Source organism: Pagrus major, chromosome 18, assembly GCF_040436345.1.
Source record: "Pagrus major chromosome 18, Pma_NU_1.0".
Classification (NCBI taxonomy): domain Eukaryota; kingdom Metazoa; phylum Chordata; class Actinopteri; order Spariformes; family Sparidae; genus Pagrus; species Pagrus major.
The window spans coordinates 9,664,765-9,686,865 of record NC_133232.1 but is presented as its reverse complement, the minus strand read 5'-3'; the positions used below and the strand labels follow the sequence as shown (position 1 = coordinate 9,686,865).

The 22,101-nt window shown below is 39.8% G+C and overlaps 1 protein-coding gene across 1 annotated transcript in view; it reads left to right on the top strand.

The window, feature by feature from the left end:
- fat4 (FAT atypical cadherin 4) overlaps window positions 1-22,101 on the top strand; it is a 121,206-nt gene that overhangs the window by 56,999 nt on the left and 42,106 nt on the right. Inside the window, exons 2-6 of the mRNA XM_073486438.1 lie at window positions 4,398-4,529; window positions 13,221-13,482; window positions 14,204-14,554; window positions 18,061-18,983; window positions 21,240-21,414. Coding sequence (XP_073342539.1) covers window positions 4,398-4,529; window positions 13,221-13,482; window positions 14,204-14,554; window positions 18,061-18,983; window positions 21,240-21,414 — 1,843 coding nt within the window. The remainder of the gene's footprint in view (window positions 1-4,397; window positions 4,530-13,220; window positions 13,483-14,203; window positions 14,555-18,060; window positions 18,984-21,239; window positions 21,415-22,101) is intronic.

Below are 22,101 nucleotides of genomic sequence, written 5' to 3'. Positions count from 1 at the left end.
TTATCAAAAATCTCTTTAAAATGGCCGGCTTACTTATTCAAGATAATGTAAGTTGATGCCAAAATGGCAGTCAAGATGGTCAGAAAAGTTCATTTTACAAGTGTTTCTTCAACTTTGCATTTGTCATGATTATAAAACCTATTTTGAATTGGCTCACGATGGTTTGTCATTTTAAAAACATGGGCAACACCACTGTAAACTATTCAAATAAGACAAGACAATTTGCTGTTAAATGCATTCTTCCCATGCTTGGAGTTCAACAAAAATGTTAATCCATTCCCCCATTTACCACAGAAATTTGAAATATCTTAAAATCTCAGCACATTAAAGCAAAACTATCTGCATGGCTACATATTCATGGAAAAAATATGTCTTTCTGTAATATGACTGAACTGGTGCTTTAAATTCAAATCCTATGTGTGAGTGAGACGGGAGCCTAGATTACATAACATAGATTCAGACGTCTAAATTATCCCACCTGTCAATCCTGCATACATCATATAAGCTCTGGGAATTTTGCACCAAGATGAATTTATCACTGCTGAGTACGAGCTCCGGTTTCAACCTTTTGGACAAATATCTTCCATCACTTAAGGTCTCATAATCGACGGCGCTCAGGAACCACTTGACGCGTGAATCATTCATACCGCCCCATAAATAATAAAACCCTGGCAGCCAGTTAGCAGCACCTGCAACTTGAAACAGTAGTTCGTGAAACACAATCTTTTACCTTGTAAACTAATGTGTTTCACCTGCCTCGGCTGCAGCGTCTGGGCCCGACGCAGACAGGTAGAGGGAACAAAACCTCTCTTCCTGCTCCTCTCAGCCTCCCCCCTCCTGACCTTGCTTCCTCTTCCTCCAATGAATTTTTCACCAAAGCTCTTTGATATATTCCTGTCCCACGGGAACCCGGGTAATGCAAAGTGGAAGTGTGAGGCGTAATTATTTCTCAAAACCGCACTTCTACCCTAATTAGTTCACTCCTCAGAAGTGGGCCTTGCATTATTTACACATCAAGGGGGCACACAGGGCGGGAAATAAATATTCATTGTTTGTTGACTTTGCCACGGTCCCTCGGCTCAGGCGCAAGTTGAGTCGAGAGCCGCTGTCATTGTGGCTTGTTTATGCGACTTCTGCATCGCTGGTGCCCGGGACATAATCTGTCTTGTTCTTCTGTAATTATCTCCACTCATGCAGACACACAGACACCAGCTCAGAGTCGCTTTAATAAGTGGACAACATTCTTGTTCTGGCACAAGCAGATCAGATGAATAAGTGCTCGGTGATGAGATATGTTGTAATTGTGACCTTGCGCAAGTCTGCCCTTCTGCGGTCGGTGTCAGAGCGATAAACAGCAAGAAGCATATTTTATTCAGCCAGGCTCTGACACCATTTCAGCCATGGCTCCCTCAAGCTTTTTGTTCTGGGTCATCTTTAATGAACTCAGTTTTTTTTTTTTTTTTTTTTTTTTTCCTAAAGGAGTCAGCTGTTATAAAGAGTTTCCTGCTACTGTTGGTTGCAAAGCAGATTTGTGGGTCTGTTTTTCCTGTCAATAGTCGCGTATGAATAGGCGGCTGTATCTGACCCCCCACCTCAGTGGTCATATGGCCTTGAGGCCTATTGTCTGCTCTGTAAATCCCCGCAGGGAAACTCTTGTTGCCTCAAAAAGCTGAACCCATTGTCGACTTTTGACAACAGTTCTTTTCCCATTTCCTATTTAATCTCGCTAATGCGCGGCTTCATCTGTGTGTGAGTTTCAGGGAGTTGTGAAAGAGAGGTGGGGGTAACTTGTGATGCCTGGCACAAGAATTACCATAATCACTGTCAACATTAATGGAGATCCTATCACTGGAGAATTTAAACACGGCTTTTCCATATTTATAGAGGCAATAAACAGAGAATGCGCAGCAAAATGTCTGTTATGATTCAAAAGCGAGCCGTGTTTACTGGCTTTGAAATGCATATTTGGGTTAGTGGATGAGGCGGAGGGGATTGCAGTTTAAGTTGTGGGATATGAGTGGAAATGTAATATTGCCATACTAGACACAGAACATCTGAAACCATAAATGTCTCACTCTCACTGTCTCCAGGGTTTCCACTTTCCCTCAGACATTGGCTGAGCTTGTGTAACTGCTTCTCTGACTACTATAGGTTGGATTTGTTACTCTGGTTTGATTCCCATTGGAAAATTGCTTTTTTATTTCTTTTAATTATATCGTTCTTGTAGATACTTGTTTTTTTATTTGTGATTCATGTCAAACGTTTGCGCGGTTGGCCACTGATGTTCAGTTATGAGACCTGGGCTCCCATTGTTCAAGTCTATTTGAAAGGTGTTGGACTGGGTTGATATCAGTGCTGAAAAGTCACTTCTTTTTGGACCTGGCTTTGTGCACGAGGGCTTTGTCATGTTGAAACAGGACACTATTGGCTAAAATACTGTATGCTGTAGCATTAACATTTCACTTAATTGAGACCAACCATCCAAAACCATGCAAAACAAAGCATAAAAGAGCCTTTGTAAAGGGCTGTCCACATACTTTTGGCCATATGGTATATCATCCGCAAGCTATGATGGTGATGGACGGTTTTCCAAGTGTGGTGGGGGAACTGTTGGGGGTCCCTAAGTGGGCTCCTGTGGTCTTTTCCAAAATGAGGAAAAGTTAAACATCACTTTGATTTACTTGAAATCACATAATTTCTATAAACAATTGATCTAATCACAGGTTTCACTCTTACCACCGCTGCGTCAGTATTAAATTTAGATTATCAGAGCACTTCTCACTACATGGGACAAAGTGTATCCACATGGGGGGTCTGTGGTCGACAGTAATGTCTGTTTATTTTGGTTTCTAAGACATGAAAGTGAAAATCCCTTAGCTGCAGTTAGTTTGCTCTCCTGTTACATTCACTGTAAATCTCTACAGAAAAAAGCCTAAAGCCAATTTGTATATTGTACACTTTCCATGAGCTCCAGTGACAGTGGGGTATATGAGGTCTACCATGTACCCACGATGCAGTTCTCTAGATGTGTATGGCGGTTGAACCTGTGGGTAGTGTAGCTATCTGGAGCAGTAGGCTGTTACACTCCTGTTGCTGCCACCACTACAGTGCTGACAATATCACAACAAGCAACTGTCCTTGTTTATTCTTCAGCTTTCCTGTCTGCTTGACTAATGAGGTAATTTAATACATTACTCTTTAATCAAATACGTTTATATGTGATTTAAAGTGGCTTAATCGCCTCAAGTCACATGTAAACAATAGAGAAGGCAATGACTGCTACTCCACTAAGCTACACTAGTTACATTTGAGTTTCTCTGGTAGCCTACTTTTTATATTATGATTACATTTAGCTGCTATCTTATGCATGTGGCTTAACAAACTCAATTACTAAGAAGTTGTTGTGTCAAAATTGATCACTCAATTACAAAAAACAGGCAGGGAAAAGTGGTTAGGCTAAATTAGCTTTAGCTAACACTTTCTCACTATCCTAAAGCTAACCTGCCACTGCAGTTTGGTATTTTCTGTTTTCTATTTTTACAAATTGTATGTTACATGTTTGAATTGTATGTTCCAATATTTCACAATTCTATGGCATAACAGTTCTGTATGGTAAAACAAATGTTTTAAAAAGCCTGCAAGGATTAGGCTAGGCTACAATTAGTCCTAGCATTAATGCTACTCTGGAAAGCTAGGCCAGTTAGTTAACCTGTAAGTAGGACTTTTATCTGGTGTTAGGCCTACTTTTTTCTCCAACATAATTAAATTTAGCTACTTCTTTATAATGTGATTTGATAAACACAATTACTAAGGTATTGGAGCATCAAAATTGAGTTTTCAATTACAGAAAACAGGAAAAACTGTGTAAATTAGCTTTAGCTAGGTCTATATCACTAGCTAGCTATAACTAGCAAGCGTCCAGTCACTGCAGTTAGACTTTTACATCCATTTTCTATGATTTTACATGGTATTATTCCCAAAACATATGTAAAACAAAAATTTTTATGGCATACTAATTTGTATGCAGTAAAACAGATGTCAAAAGAATCTGGTCTTAATTCATAGTTCATTCATTGTGTTGTTTGGCTTTGAAAGGCAGACTGTAGTCTAGATCTAAATAAATGATCATTGAATAAAACAATAATTCAGTCTCTTTACTTTATGACCTTTCAAGTGGATATACTTCACAACAACACTTCACACTTTCCCTCTCTAGCCTCTCTAGAGTCACAGAATGATAACTTTCCCCTGCTTCTGCAGCTTCTTCATCATCTGAAATCCAAGAAGATGGACGTGTTTTTTTTTTTCTTTTTTCCTCGCGGCGGTCTTAACAGCTGTAGCAGGCTGAGTTTGGCAGAGCTTTAATGGAAACTGTGGTGTTTATTCTTCCTCTGCAGGTGGAGATCACGCTGCAGGACGTCAATGACAACCCGCCTGTTTTCCCTAATGATATTCTCGATGTGACCATTGAGGAGAACGTTGGAGATGGCTTCAAGATAATGCAGCTAACAGCCACGGATGCAGACGAGGTAATGGCTCCCAGAGTTTCTATCCTGCTTGACAGTGTTTTTGTACTTTTCTATGCCCGTTTTCCACTCCACTGCTTTCAGAATAGATATCCTGGGAGTGATTTGAATTAAAAATATGCTCTACATTTTTGTTCCTACAGTGTAGAAACCACTATAGCTTCAAATGGGTTTTTGAGGCCAACGCAGCTGTCAATATTAAAACTGAGTTAAGTCGACATTTAGTATCTGTACGTTGGACCATTTTCATGCCAAAGAAAATTGCAGATATTCAGGGCAGACAAGCAATTGAAACAACATCAAGACTGTGGTAGGAAACCATCTAGCCCGGTGGAAACTGTAATATTTATTGTAAAGGTAGAAGTGGTACATTCATCATGTTTCTGATCAAGTAAGCAAGCACTTTCCAAAACAAAATTTACATAGTGCTTTGCAGACAAGATAGTCAGAGCCACAACAGTAGCACAATAAAGAAAATAAATAGAAAAAAAACATCAATCTTAAGAACATATGCAGCAATTAAGAAATGCGAGAAAATGTAAGCTAACACATTTTATGGCTGGCTCTTGAGTCTGGTGAGAGACTTCAGGCCCTATATGGACCTAAAAATGTGATATTGAGTTTAGGGCTTCAGTAGAACTAAAGACTTATGCTAAAATGCTAAAATGAGGCCACTTTTCTGCAACATAATTTTATGAAGTGACATTGATTTCATAGGATCTTATAAACCTCATTGGCACTGAAACACCAGCAGATGAATAATGTTTAACTAGAATGTTACTCAGTAGAGAGCATACCTCAGCATACCTCAACATTCCCCTTTAATTCAATCAAGCCTAATCCAATATCAAACTTGTTGCCCTGCATCAATCTAAATTTCAAACCACACATATTGCTTATCAAATTGTACTCACTCATAGATACCAGCCACCAAAATAGGAATTCTTTTTTTTCATCAAAATCCATTATAGGGTGCCCATAAGCTTAGTATGGTATAGTATATCCCATGTACAGAGGCTTTGTCCTCGCTGCAGCAGCCCTGGGTTCGAGTCCGGCCTGAGGCCCTTTGCTGCACGTCAACCCCCCCTCTCTCATCCTGTTTTCTGTCATCTTTCTGAAGCTGTCCTATCAATAAAGTCATATAAAGGCCAAAAAAATAAATCAACCCAATCAGCACAATAAATGTTAGCTAAGTACATTTCTGAAAAAAACGCAGATAAGTTAAAACTGAACTTTTCTTCATGTTGCTATTTTACGTTTGTTTTAAGTAAAAATTTTATTTCTGTCTCGTCACAATGCTGTGCTTATGGTCTGCTTGGGTTTAGGTACAAAAAACACTTGGTTAGGGTTAGGAAAAAAAATCATGGTTTGGCTTAAAATAGTGTACACATTTTGGTCGGCACGAAAACGGCTGGAAATCTCCCCACAGATGTCAAACTGTGGTCGCCCGCTTGGCAGCCGTGTGGCTTGTTAGAATCTAGTTTTTGTGTAATCCTGCTCACAAACCAACCAACCAATCAACCAACAACCAGATAGGGGTAAAAACATACATGTAATCTCTTTGGAGGAGGTAATAAAGGGCAATCCAAGTCTTACCCACCAGCAAGATGATCATCCTGATTCTAGATGATTTAGAGTGAACGATAGATAAGATTTGGAAATTGCCCATTATGGATATCTTATAGAGTGGAGCCAGGAGGTATTTTAAAGGTTACTGGGCGCTCTGTGTTTGGTGTCAAACTCGGCATTAGAATTGAGGTGAAATTTTTAGTATCGATTAGTCGATGGTTAGAAATGAATCAACTGTTTTTTATAATCCAATTGTTGTCTAAACCAAAACATCTTTTCAGACATTGTCTACACAGTTAATCAATTAATTAAAAAAGAATAGCTGACATTACATTAGCAAATTGCTTTAGAGAACAGTGCGATTAGTTTAACCCATGAACTTGACAACACAGAGTGACACAAAGTGGCCAAGACAGATTGTGATCCCTTCCCCTTTACACAATAAGACAAACACATAGACTATTTTCAATCAATTGTTCCTTCTGCATGTTTCTTTCCTAGACACGCACACACACACACACACAAAATCATCCTTTTCTCTCTCACGTGTTGACGTTATCTGAGATGTGTTGAGGCCACTGGTGTCACAGACCCTGGAGGAGAGCGGCCAGCGATTGATTTTTCGTCCTGCCGCTCTGATAGTCCCTCTGCGGCCCCCATAGTTCACGTTACATCACCGGCTTCACTCTCAATTAGTTAAAAGCTCTGTCTTTAGCTGCTTTAGGCAGGATATGGACATTAAATCCTGCAGTGAGCGAAACGCAGGCCCTGCCGGCATCTCCGAAGGTCTGCGGTCCCTCACCAATGCCAAAGGACACAGTTGAAGTGAATGGAAAAAGTCAGGCCGTAGAGGGGAAAGAGATTAGAAAGAGAGAATATAGACTAAAATTTAATGTTAACTTATGAGGCCACACGTCTTTTATTGCACAGCTGTTACCTCACCCCCTTCCCCTCACTATGAATGTGAGAAAAGTCGTACAAACTCTTTTTCTTCGATCGGAACACTTTGACTGTAAATCTCAAACCTGGAGGCAGGTCAGTCTTTTCAGTTGGGGGATTTTAAAGGACATTATTTGATTATTTTCTTTTTTGAGCGCCAAAGTATTCATAGCTTTGATCTTAAAAGTTTTAGCATATGGTATTGAAATCAAACAGTGCAGTTGTTCACTTTTTCCTTACATCTGAATTTAAGAACGTCAGCCTGAGCTGTGGATCTGTGAGGTGAAGCTCTTAGTCATTTGTAGAAATTTATTCAGTTTTGCAAGCACATTTATGCAAAAGACTTCCAAGAATGATCAATTTAAAGAACTTCCATCGAAGAGGAGCCACATTTTGCTTCCAGGCAGGGATTCAGATGAGAAAGAAAACATGTAGAGACACTTAAAGAGAATGTAGAGGAGCCTTTTTAGGAATTACAGATTCTAGAGATGTTTACTCCAAACTTCAGCGCCGCCATGAATAGGTTGCTAAATAGAAGCCTGTACTTCATTCCAGCTCTCACTTGGAGCCAGATATGAGGGCCAGCCAAGTCTTTGCCCACATCCTTACGCAGGAAACTTAAGTTGCGCTGACACTAAGCGTACGGAACGTATTTGGAGCCCTTGTTGAGAAAGCCACATGTGTGAGCCAGTGCAGAGTAGCCAAGAGTGCAAGCTGTTGGCCAGCTGACGGGCTGAATTCAGACATCATAATGATCCCGTCCAATTTAACAGTGCTACATGTGGGATTCATGTGTGAGGGTATTAAAATGCTGTTTCTACGCATCCGTTTTTCGCTACGCCCATTTCCACCCCCAAAACGACGGAAGAGGTTGCATTAAGGTTGAAAGAAAACCAATATAGAACTTTGCTCTTCTAGGCCTCTCTGAGAATGTTTCTCACCTCATTTAAAGGGAATATGTGGCCTTTTCTGCTTTTGGAAAGGCTGTGAAGGTTTTATTAGAATTCTGACCTACTGTGGAAAATATGTCACAGGTAAAAAGCCTTCTTAATGAAGAAAAGTGCAACAATGGGTGTTTTAGGAGAGGACTTTAAAGTAAATGTAGCCTCAAAATGAACGGTAATTTGTTCCAGAGGCCTACACGCCCACTGCAAGTATGTTTCTCGACACTTTTTCCCGTTATGAATGCTTCCAAACCAGATTTACTAAGCAGCAGTAGCCGGTTGAGCCTTTATCTTTGTGACAACACGTTGCTTGTTTTTCAGGAGTCTGTGTTATGATTGGCTTGCTTGCTCGTTGCTGTTGCATACAGGAAGCTCGCTATCCCCGCCGGCGCTGTCTGCCTCGCACCTCTCACTTCTCATAGGAACCGCGTGCTCTCAAAAACCACTCATCTGCTAAATGAGTTTCCTTCTGCTGCAGTCTGGTACGCTCGTGTTTAATTGGTCAGCCCCTCCCCAGCCTCCCCCAGCAACCCACAGTGTCTTTGGAGAGCTGTAAAGTAGTCAAACCCTTGAGTGAAGGTCAAGAGGGCGAGCTGCGTGTGAGTGTGTGTCTGTGTGTGTAAGATCTTAATTACTTCTGTTAGTTTAGCAACGGAAAGAGAGATGGAACTAGTCAGAGGAAATAGTGCATTGTAATGAGAGTGAAGGTATTTCTATGTGTTTAAAGGTTTGCCTGTGTTCATAAGTTGTATAGGTATGTGTGTGTGTTGGACTGTGGCCTAGATGGACCCCCTGCTCGTCCTCTCCCACCTCCCTTGCTCTGCCTTTGAACCCTATCAGAAAATTAATTGGCAAACCGCGGGTGTTGGGTTCCTGACTGCAGCCCAGGTGGCTGATGGGATTGCCAGATCTGGAGCCACTGATTGATGACAGCAGGGTCCTTAGATGAGCAGAGCCTCAACTCCGCTCTCCTCGTCTCCCTCATTTTTTACTGGGCCTGGATCTCTGACCAGTTCTCTGGTAATGCAATGAGAGACTGGGTCAAGAAGACGGAGGTTTTATCTGTCGTAAAAACAGGCCAAGGGAAAGAGATAAGAGCAAGTCATGAACTTGGACTTAAGATATTGACTCTGTCTGAGGCTTTTGGCAACCAGCCGCCATGTCCAGACTTGTTGGTACATTAACATTTAAGCACAAAGTCTGTTAAAGAAAGAAGGGAAAGGTAATATTTGTTTTGTAGGACTGACAGAACTTCATCTAGTTTGCTCCATCATCAAAATGAGTAGCATACTGAAATATCTACTGTTTTTATCACACATTGTCACTCCAGTAAAACTTTCACAATTTGCTAATTCTATGAAAAGTTGCATGGATATGAACCTAAAATACCTATATTGACATATTTAACTATTGCTCTTTTAGACTGCGTGGTTAGTTTAGAAAAACACCTGAGTGATTGAATCTAGATTTAATGCAAAGTAAAGAGCACATCTGGTACCCAAAAAATATTATGTTAAATGGTAAAAACTCTGTCATATAATGAATTTCAAACCACATTAATTGATTTTCTAGTACTTTGGGGGAAGCAGAAATGCATAGTTTGCCAGTTTATCATCTTATTGGAGTAGTTCTGTCCCGCTGGCAAATGAAAGTCCAGCATCTCCTCACCTTTTTAGCTCTGTTTTTGTCTCCAACATCTCTTAAAGGAAATAACTTCCCTTAATTGGGCTTTAACTAACAATTGCAGACAAGCAATTGAAACAACATCAAGACTGTGGTAGGAAACCATCTAGCCCGGTGGAAACTGTAATATTTATTGTAAAGGTAAAAGTGGTACATTCATCATGTTTCTGATCAAGTAAGCAAGTAAAGATGTATTTTTTCAGCACTTTCCAAAACAAAATTTACATGGTGCTTTGCAGACAAGATAGTCAGAGCCACAACAGTAGCAAAATAAAAAAAATTAATCGTTCTAATCGTTTTCAGCATTGACCAATCTGCCAACTATTTTTATGATTAATTGATTGTTAGTCTATAAATTGTCAAAAGTTGCTCATCACAATTTCCCAGAGCCCAAAGTGACATCTTCAAATTGCTACTTTCAAACAGTCCAAAATCCAAAGACGCTAAAATGTCAAAGAAAAGAAGCAAATCCTCAATTTAAGAAGCTGGAACCAGCAAATGTTTGACATTTTTGTTTTGAAAAATGACTGAAACAATTAATCAATTATCAAAATAGTTGACAACTGATCAATCAACTGTATCAATCAACTATAGGATAAATCCTATTAATCCTTAACTTCAATGTGGCTCTGTTTTCACTAGAAAGTTGCTAACTTTGTCCACCAACAGTTTGGTCCTTGTAGTGTTGTCAACAGTATTGAAATATTTATACTTAATATTATAAATAGCAGTTTCAGTACCTTTTTTGCAGTATCAATACTCCAATACTCGCGTTTTTGCTCTCATCTCTTCACACATGCACCGCTGTAGCGCCCACATAGTCCCATCTCCTCCAGAAGTGAATAAACATAGATGATGTTGTGCTTATCACATCTGAAATTTTACGACCCCAATGTTGTGGTAATTTTCCCCATGAATATGGTGTCCAATATCAATATTTTTCAAGGTATTATATCGAAGTTAGAAATTCCAGTATTGTGACATCTTTAGGTCTTCGACAGGGTCCTTTCAGGGGTTTATGAGAGCTTTTTTTGTTGAAAACAGCTGCCTGCTATGTCTGAAAACAACGCTTAGAGGTTGAACCAAAACAATAAGCTGACCCATTTCACAGTACACATATTGTTTCCTGCATTAATAGAAAATATTTCACTGCATCTTTAAACTTGGATCTTGCAGATTTTTAATACATAATGCCATGTAAAATGAAGGTACAAACCCTACATTGTGCCTTGGGACATTTCTGAAGGAGACTTGCATTTGAATTTTTTTATTGAGACCATATTCCACCCATACAATGAGCCCTTCACTAGATGTGCATAAGCACAGTACACCTGAAGTATCTGAAGAGCACCTGTGTGTGATCACCACACAGTCCCCTTAGCGCTTCCGCTCTATTGTCTTCGCAGGCAGTTCGGGGATACAGTCGTTTTCACTGGAAGCCTTTTACATAACAAGGATCTAGCGTCAGCCAGGCGAAGATGCTAAACAGCAACGCACAGCACAACAACAGGGAGTTGAGAAAAGTTTAACTTTATGCTAATTTTCCAAAAATAGCACTTGTGTTCCCACAGAAAACTGCTTAATTGTTCGGAGAGGGGGTTGAATATGTAAGTTACATGCTCAGCAAGTACATGCCTGAAAGCTGCAGATTAGGCGAGAGGTGAGAGACTTCGTGCCTCTTATTATCACAACACACAGCTCACACTCAGCAGCTAATGTTACCCTTCAGCATTACTGCATGCATACAGTTTATATAAAGTATAGTTTGTCATGTGGGCACCATTGTCCACCAAAGCAGTAAATGTGTCAACATGCAGCTACAGCATCAGCTTAATGCAACGCCTCTCTATGTAAGCCTTTCCATTGTCCTGCTGAGATCAAAAAGCATCACGCAAGCATCAGACATAGCTGAAAGAGTCTCTTTTAGCTTAGCTCTTAACCAGCTGTAACCAGAGCTCCATCTCACTGAATAGCAGTAGCTTTTTGATGTTGCTTTTTCTTTTTGGCAGAAGACACAGAGAGAGACAGTTGTCTGATCTCTTATTGTCCCCGGCACGAATATAAATGTCGAGCTCTGTCGTCAGGCTCATTCAGTTGTCATATCACATTCAGTCCAGCTCTCTTATTCCAAGGCCTCTTGCTACGGCTATCACATGTGTCATAGCGCTTGTCCTCGTCCAAAGTAACAGGCGATCTATTAGTTGCATTTATAGAGGAACACTATAGCCCCAGAAGTTCAAAGACTAAGAGAGAGTCTCACTAGGACACCACCATTCAGCTTCTGTTTCTTTTCATTCACTCTGTCTCGTGTGACCTGACCTCTTCTTTATAAGCCCTACGAATGAAGCATTTTATAAAAGATAATGTGTTTTAAACTGTTTGAAAGTGTTTTTCATAGAAGTCAGAGGTTAAAGAAGTGTTTTTCACTGCTAAAATCTCCATTAAATCAAGTATTTATTGTCTCATTGAGTGCTAAAAGTCATATTTTCTCAAAATAAATGAAGAAATCTGCCAGTTTATTGAAATAATCCCAACCTCTGCCCCGCACAAATCAATTTATTGAAATCATTTTGAAGAATCAACTTTTATTTTCCATTATTCTTCATCGCAATTTGCCATAATACTGTCTTCTTTCAAGATACTGTCACTAATTTCTTGAAATTCTGCAAATAAATTCTGAAATGATCTTACTGCACTGACAGATTTTTTAACTTTTTTTTAAAGAAAACAAGACCTGTAGGGCTTAGTGACAGGCATAAATGACTTGATGAAATGGAGATTTATGCAGTGTCTCTAATGACATGAATAAAGTTTAGTTTTTATTTTAGAGTTTGTGTTTCACAAGAGATATTTTTCGAATCAAATTCATTTCAGAAAGTTTGGAGTTTGTCTCGTGTTTGTGTCAGGTCATCTGGGTGCAACCCCATCACATCCGTTTTCTTCTTCTCCTTTTCCTTCTTCTCCTGTTTTGTCTCTGTCTTGATATATGATCTATTGCATGGTGTTTTTGAAACCACAAGCCTCGCCTTTATGGTGTGTCTCCGTGAAGAAGTCACAGTGAAGGGATTCATTCATGCCAGACAAGTAGGCAGTTTGATCTGGAGACGTGACACGCTAACATGTGTGGTAAACAATCTGATTTCCTAGCAGCTAGAGTTGCTTTGATGCTTGTAGTCATGATGCTCTTCCTCTCCTGAGGCATGAGAACTCACAGAGTTCAGCAAAGTACATCAAACCTGTTGGCCCCCTTTTTTTCATTCTGAGTCCTGAGAAAGAAAGAGAGAGTTGGAACATTGTTCTGGAAAACACAGCTAACACATATTGACTGTGCAGTAGATTTAAACGTACTACAAGGAACTCATAACTGATTTCGAAACAGTCCCAATTTAATACTGATGCCTCTTTTTTGGTTCTTTTACCGCTTTTGTTCACAGGGGCCGCCAAAATCAACAGAAAAAAGTTCCTTGTCACTGCTTTAAGTTGAGGTCACTATACTTGCAAGTCAAGCAATAAACCAAAGTTACAACCTATAATATTTCATTTTCTGTCTTCACTTCAGGGTCCCAATGCTCTTGTGACGTACACCATCATCAGTGGGGCGGATGACAGCTTTCGGATTGACCCTGAATCCGGCGATCTGATCGCCACCAAGAAGCTGGATCGGGAGCGGCGTTCAAAATACTCCCTGCTGGTGCGTGCAGACGATGGGAAACAGTCGTCTGACATGAGGCTGAACATCACCGTCAAGGACGTCAACGACCACACGCCAAAGTTCTCCCGTGTTACATATTCTTTTGATATCCCTGAAGACATGGCGCCGGGTAGGATCTTAGTTTGCAAATTGAAACACACTAAAATGCATGAAATGTAGATGGTAAATAAAAGATTGAAGACTCAGACAGGCAATGTTTTGTCTTCTGCAAAAGCCCTTACTGAACTAAAATAGCTCTGTTAAGGTCATCAAGAGCCTCAAATTATTAGGAGCAGTTTCTTCGTAGAAGTTTATAGAAGTTTTTTTTTTTTCTTTGTACATTTTTATATGACTGTTGTAGCTCTCCAAAATCTGTATCTTCCTTAAGGGGAAAATTAAGAGTTGAATAGGTTAAAGGGACAGTAAATGATATTTGATTTATATGGAAATCTATCAGCGACCAGCAAAATTTACTGTGATACTGACAAATGTTTGGCACAGCTCTTTCATCCTTCTCAGTCCTTCTATCACAAGAAAAAGACAAATAAGTTAAGAAATCAAAGAAGAATGTATAGTGAGGATCAAATTAAGATATGATCCTGTAACGTACTCGTAAAACACTTCATAATAAGCTGTTTGCTCATTTTCTTCATACGTAGGTTATTGTTTTAAACACCAATGAATGCAGGAGTCTTGGTTCAGGCCAAGTGAGTCTGTTATTTTTTGCAACTGGCAGAGCGATCACTGACTCACTAGTATTAATAAACAGCCCTAATAACCCCCTGCAGATATATTAAAGTCATTGTGTTCTATAGGGCAGTAAAGTCTAACTTCTCGCCTCTGTCTCGCAGGCTCCATCGTGGCGGCAATCCTGGCCAGCGACTCTGACTCAGGGGTGAATGGAGAGGTCACCTACTCGCTGGAGGAGGACGACGAGGACGAGACGTTCCTCCTGAACCCGGTGACGGGAGTTTTCAACGTGACGCGTTCACTAGATTATGAGACTCAGCAGTACTACATACTGACAGCGAAGGCCCTGGATGGAGGAGGGCAGGCCAGCACGGTCAGAGTGTATTTCAACATCCTAGATGTGAACGACAACCTGCCCATCTTTAACACCAGCACGTACAGCACATCGATCTCCGAGAGTCTGCCACCTGGATCCAGTATTGTCACTGTTGGAGCAAGTGATGCTGATGATGGTACGTTCATGTAGGAAATTGGAATTTAATAGAAGATATACTTAGGATTTCTTTTAAGTCAGTGCCATGATGAAATTGGCATATAATCAGTGATGGAAGTAACTAAGTACATTTACTCAAGTACTGTACTTATGCACAATTTTAAGGTACTTGAACTTTACTTGAGTATTTTCATGTCATACTAATTTATCCTCCACTACATTTTGGAGATAAGATTTATTGGTTAATTTTTAGTCACTAGTGACTTTGCCAATTGCATGCAGCATCAGAGTTAAATTAGTGTATTTTTGTATTAATTCTAATTAAGGCAATCAGAATAAATATTTTGCTAATTGAATTTTTTATTTTTATTTTTTGAAAATCCTGAATATCAGACAAGATAAGATCATTGGTTGACCATTATTACATACATGTAAATATAGGTACAATTTACTTTTACTTGTAGTTTTGATACCTGAAAAACTGAACACTTTATATATACTTTTATATTGCACTTTTGGCACTGATATGACTCCATACAAGATTTCAGATGAATAGTCTCTTCACCTATAAGAAACATTTTTTTTTTTAATGATATACTTTATTCAGAAACTTTTGGCAACACCAGCAAATAAATGTAAGTTGCATACCAGTGCAAGAACATATGCCAGGGGACAAATATTATGAATTGTAGGTAAATCCCAGTTAAGTCAAGTTAAACCCATATTAAGGTTGCGAGAGATGTCATTATATTCAAAGAAAACAGTTGTGTGTGAATGTTTAAGCAGTAATGTACTTTCATACTGTATAAATCAAGTGTGAGTTAGCCAAAGCAGCTTAATTTAATGTAAGCCTGTCATTTTGTTATGACAGTTGGTAACACAGAAGCACTCAAACCTACATTTTATTTTTCATTTTTATTTTGCGTCATGCACGGCTGATCTGATGAAATACATCTTCACCGTGTGATTAAGTGGCTCGAGTTATTTCTGCGTTTCAGGTGGTGGAGTTCCGTGTCTGTGAAGTGCAGTGTGGTATTCAAACCGTCACCGCTACTCTCCTCTGCTGTAATTACTGCTTCAGCCAGGCCTAATGTGGTTATAGTGACCTACATTCCTGGGAAATACACTGCCTAGTTCTCAACCAGAGTCTGGCTTCTTTCTCCACTGTCCACATAATCTGACCGCGTCGTCCTCTCAGATATATAGTTGCTGCTCTCCACTGTCAAAATAAAACACTGCCATTGTAAGCACTTCCTAAGCCCTGACCCCCGACCCCCAGACTTTGTCTCTAGATGCTGTAGCCTAAACTCAGATGGAAGTAGCACTCAAGCTTTTGATAAGGGATTACTTGTATACTGTAAATACACGCTGGAGTGTGGGAAGGTGCCGGCGCTTTCCACATGAATACCCCGTTGAGTTGAATTACAGACGCTCAATTTAAGCTCATTTTAACCCCTGGTTACAGAGGAGTGCTGCGGATTAGGCCAGATTTCAAGGTTAGATAGTTTACTGCAGCTCTGTCACACTGTACTTATCTCATTTGAATAAATGTTTCAGCTGTGAGGAATTTCCCTAAATGGCACAACCGCACTATCAGTTCCGGAAGTGGTTTGCAGTGGTGTTTCTCTTTTTGATAACAATCTGTCAGCTACATGAATGGATCGTGAGCTTGGAGGACAAGAGTAACAGCCAGAGCTACAGCTGTTGCTCATGCACAATTTGTGGAAATGGATGTTGATAACGCGTACAAGCGCCTTATTCAGACACGTACAGAATGTTTAACAATCACATCTGGAACAATAGATGGCAGTCAAAAATATCAACATCTGACCTCTAGTGTACTACACTGTCTGTTTGTTATCTGGTTATTTGTTTAATACAAGGTCATACTAAAAAAGTTCCTTATTTTTGGCACTGTGACTGTCACTCAACAAGATTATCAGTTAAAAATACACCCTAACCCTCAGTATAATTGTACAAAATAGGTACTGTAACAAGAGAGAGCATCCCTCTAATTCCTGCTCCACCACAAATTTCTCCTATTTGCCCGAATAAAGTTTGGCACCAGCTTTTGTTAACTCTGCACTCTGGGAGAGTAACACAGTTAACCTTTGGACGAAATACAAACGTAATTTAAGTGTCAGACAGTCAAGCTTTTGTTGTCTTGTTGTTGTTCAGAACATTTTTGAATGAACCGCTAAAGTGACTGACTGTGAAGATGCTGTGATTAGTTTACTAGAACTGCACTGATCAGTTGATTGGCCTATTGACAGCAGCTGGGGTTGTTACAATACCAATACCATTATTTGAAATGCCTGCAATACTACCTTAAATGCAGTCAGTATCAGCAAGTACACAAGTCTATGCACTGATTTGATACCATGTATGAAACTTTTTAACACACTGGTATCGGATCATCATTCGCATCGTGGTACATCGCTCTGCCTGCCGTGCTCAGATTATAAAAAACAGGGTCCCTACATACTTAAAGAGCCTTTTTGTCTTTCAAAAGATAAGTAATTTTTTCATTCAATTTGAACTTTTCTCTTTCTATAAACATGTGGTGGGCCAGAGACACAAAGTTCACGTATCAGAATTGGTATAGGGAAGGAAAAAATTGTATCGTACATCCCTAATGGCAGCTTTTTTGATATTCAAATGATATCAAATAAAAAAATAAAAAAAGGACAAACCTTTGATAGAATACTTTTCTCAAATGTAAGGATTTTATTCTTACTTTTGTCACACATGGTAGTAAATGGAACATTTCTTGGTTTTGGACTGCTGTTCAGACCAAAAAAGATGTTTAAAGATGTTTTATAAACAATGGACATTATTCCATCATGAAAATATGTGTTAGTCACACCTCCACAGTTTATGAAAGAGAAATCTTGGTTGCTGAAGATCTATTTTCAATTTCTTGCATCTCATTGGCATTTGGAACATACCAACATGTTTATTTACCCAAGTTGCTTTAATAGGCCACTATAAAAGAAATCTAACTTTGAAATAATTCAGTTAGAATGATTAAGATAAGACTGTTGATCCCACACTGGTGAAATTCAATTGTGACAGCAGTTCAGGAGTCAGAAGCAGAGGGAAACAAGACAAAGCAAGACAATTACATGGATAGTAAGACAAAAGAAAGACTTTATACCCTGGATTAATCAGTAAGTCGATCAAAAAATGTAACTGCCAGCTATTTTTATAATCGATTAATTGTTTCATTCTCCATGCAAAACTGGCAAACATTTTCTGGTTCCAGCTTCTTAAATGTGAGGATTTGCTGCTTTCCTTTGTCATTTATGATAGTAAATAAAGAGTCAAATTGAAGATGTCACTTTTGGCTCTGTGATATTGTGACATTTTTTGACTGAACAACTAATCAATCAGTCATGAAAATAATCAGCAGATTAATCATTAATAAAGGTAATCAATATTTTCAGTCCTAAGGTATGTGTCCTAATGTACACTACACTTGTACAGGACTATTGTCTTCTGATTCTCTCTTTTCATGTATTTCAGGACTAAATGCCCAGCTCCTGTACGGCATTGCTTCTGGTGATCCCCAGGGCCACTTTGCCATCACAAAGGAAGGAGTCCTCCAAACCAAGAAGGCCTTGGACAGAGAAACCCAATCTTTCTACAACTTGGTGATCACAGTCAATGACCTGGCCCCGCCTCCCATGATCCGCTTCACCAGCACAGCCCAGGTGTCGGTCATCCTTTTGGATGTCAATGACTGCCCGCCGACCTTCACCTCTCAGAAGATGACCTATATCCAGGAGAACACGCCGGTGGACACGGTGGTGTTCACTGCCCAGGCCACAGACGCTGACAGTGGACCCAACAGCTATGTCGAGTACTCCCTCAGAGGACCTTTTGGTAACAAGTTCATCATGGGTCAAATCGACGGAGCCGTGAGATTGGTCGGGGAACTTGACCGTGAGGAGCTTTCCAACTACACCCTCACAATCGTGGCCACAGATAAAGGCGAACCCCCTCTGTCTTCAACAATGGATGTGACAATGATGGTGCTGGACGTCAACGACAACACGCCAAGCTTCTCACAGAATATCTACGACATTGAGATCGAGGAGAACACCTTGACTGGGACTGATGTCATCCAGGTGTTTGCCAGCGATGCAGATGAGGGCACCAATGGGCAGATCCGATTCTCTATCTCAGGAGGCAACACCAACTCTGACTTCAGGATCGATTCAGTTACTGGGGTGATTTCAGTGGCAAAGCAGCTAGACCGTGAAGCACGCACATCCTATTCTCTGGTGGTCCAAGCCGCCGACCGAGGCAGCAGCCCTCGGGTGGACCGTGCAACTGTCAACATTGTGTTGTTGGACGTCAATGACTGCTCGCCTGTGTTTGAGCTCTCTCCTTACACCGTCAACGTTCAGGAGAACCTGGAGAACCTACCAAAAAACATTCTGCAGGTCAGTATGTTTGTTTTTTCTCTTCAAGAAATTTAAGCAGTTTGGATGTCATTAACATTCACAGACGGGACCTCACGAGTGAAAAAAAAGCCGTGTTTATGAATGACAGTTCTTAGACCTTAAATAAGCTAATGTCTTAACCAAATTTGTAGTAATACTAACCTAATAACTGCAGGTATGTGAGCAGTATTAGTGCGCTAAACCACTTACAACGGTGGTCTTATTTTGCTAAATGCCATTACAAATATCTCACCAAAATGATATATGACTGCAATTTGCTCTGCACAATTAGACACTTACAGGATTTCACCGAAATATGAAACTGGGCTCAATTACATGACAAGGCAATTAACATCCAAACTGCCCTGATGACTAAATGAGCCATATATAAAAAATGGAGGAGAAGGACTGATTTCCAGTGACAGGGCAATTTCATTTTCTTTCACTTGTGTACCTTGTGAGGAAATGAGGGTACAGTTAGTGGTGGGAAGGGGTCCAGACGTGGTGGGTTTGGCCACACAGGAGCTCACATCTGTGTGCTAACCTGCCCATGTCTGTCTGCGGCATGCACGGCAGGGAGGGTCGGGGAACCCACAATACATATGGGTGCACCAGTGAAGTGGGGTAGTTTCATGTTGCTGCATGAGGGGAAAAATCAGACTCACTAATAGTTTCATACTCAGACACCATTAAATGAATGTCTGAATCCCCACAGCAGCCCAGTGTGGTCTTTTGTGACTTTCTGGTTTTCTTTTTGTGGATTCCCTAGAAGAGCCTGATTAGGCAAAGTGAATAAGTAATGATCTTCCTTCCCTCAACAATTACCTTCATGGTGCCACTCAGCAACGTGATGGTAATTAACCCTCAGTTGCTTCAGTGGAAAGACCAACGAGGATGGTGGTTATACTGGTGGTAGTTTCTCCCAGCTATATTTGATGGTTTGTGAATTGAGCTCCACTAAAAAACATCCAGGGATAAAAACAACTGTAAAATGTGAAAGAATTAGATTTTTTTTTATTGGGTAAATCACCTGTTAACTAATGCATTTGTCAACACCAGAGCTGCAACATTTAATCAATCGGTTGTCAAATATTAAATTAATCATCATCTATTTTGATAATCGGTTTGAGTAAAATCTTTCAAGGGAAAAAAAATCTAAATTTTCTGATTCCAGCTTCTATTTGAGGACATCATCTTGTGCTTTGGGAAACACTGATCAACATGTTTGTATATTGACTCAAGACCACAATTAAACATTATTTTCAGGTCCTTGGCTCAAAGTGAGTCAGATTTTTACATATAAAAGAACAAAATCTAGAATATGATGCATTGGTAAAGATTTAACTACCCAACAGTATGCAAAGTAGTTCAAAAATTATCTTTATAAACTGCAACATTAAACTTGATTTCACTATAATGCATCAATAATAATAATCCAAAAAATGTCTAATATGTATAATTATAAAATTCTTGAAGGGTCCAGTCTGTATTAGTATTTTAAATTTTGATATTTTAAAGGTCAGGACTTTACAATCTGTACAGCATACGATATCCTCTAGCTTTAAGCTTTCATATGAGATCAGGAAAAACTACACAAAAAAACTTATGTCTGTGCTTCTGTACGTTCTGATGCTGCCATTCAGTGGCAGAAGAGGTACTCAAACCTTTAACTCTAATCATAAAAAAAGAAACACAACAATTAAAAAATGCTTTTTTACCAATAAAAGCTTTGCATTCAAAACTACTTAAGTCACAGTATGTAAGTATTATCAACTCATTGCTACTCAGTGACTCAGTGTTGCATTGCTGTTGATTATACTACTGGATTATTATCACTAATGCATGTGCACCAATTTAATGAAGTAGCTGGCTGCAGGACAGCTGATTGTACCAATTGTGGTTGGTTTTATTTACTGTTTGACACTGCATCTTATTTTTAAATATTTTTATTTAAATTTTATTTGAAGTTTAGTTACATAAAGATTATTGTATTTTGGAAAAAATACCTTTCCCCTGAAATGAGTAGGAGTAATAGTAGCATCGAACACTGACACTGAAGTACAGTACTTGAGTGAACATACGTAGTTACTTTCCATCCCTGCTGTCATGCTGTTAAAGTTCCCTCTGACTCTCCAGTTCTTCTATTTATTCCAGACAAACTGTTGTTCTTCTGCTGGAAATGAAAAACACATTTCTTGTAGGAAGAGGTTTGATCCTTAGAATCTCCCTAAAATCTTGTTTCTGTGTTTTTTCCAGGTTGTTGCCAGAGACGACGACCAAGGTGCCAACGGCCAGCTCAGCTACATGCTGAGCGGTGGGAATGACGAGGGCGCGTTCAGCCTGTCGTCCAGCGGTCAGCTGAGCCTGACGCAGACTCTGGACCGCGAGGCGCAGGGGAAATACGTCCTGCTGATTACAGCCACTGACTCAGGTAAGACCGCAGTGGAGGTTCTGAGCTGTGAGGGCGGCTGATACCATCTTGAAATGTTTGAAAGATGATTTTAATGTTTTAGTTTATAGTGTTGTTTATGTTTGCACTCGTAGAACATTCAACCTTTTAAACTTTATCATCCATGATGTATTTGGTGAGCACTATGTCATTTTTCCTTACATGGACTTTGTTGAATTTTCGCAAGGCTAGAAACATATTTTGTGATCTGCCAGAAAAACCGAGCAGAAAGAGAACATTTTCAAAAACTAGCAGCAATGTCAACAAACAGCATTTTGATTTCAAAGTGTGCACAGAGCTCTTTTTGTGTGGCACAATAACCCAAACATTTCGTGAGTTTTTAGCTTTCAAAATAGCGGGTGTTTTTTGACCTAGTCCCAAGAAGTCTCCATTGAACAGCATCCTCTGTTTATTTGGATACGGCGGTAGAGCTTGTTATAGCCAGATAAAAGGTTAACTTGTTATTGCATAGAGGCCAGTTAATGTGCAGTTAAAGGAGTACATGCGTATCCCCGTTGCAGCCAAATCACATGGTATCCTAGTTAAGTATATGTTTCCCCGAGCTGCTCTGGCACGGCCGTCATGGTCTGAGGGTGGTTCTGTTTCATTCCTGGACTGACCATGTGACCGTTCATAACGCTGTGTATTTTTGACTGTGCACAGGCTTCG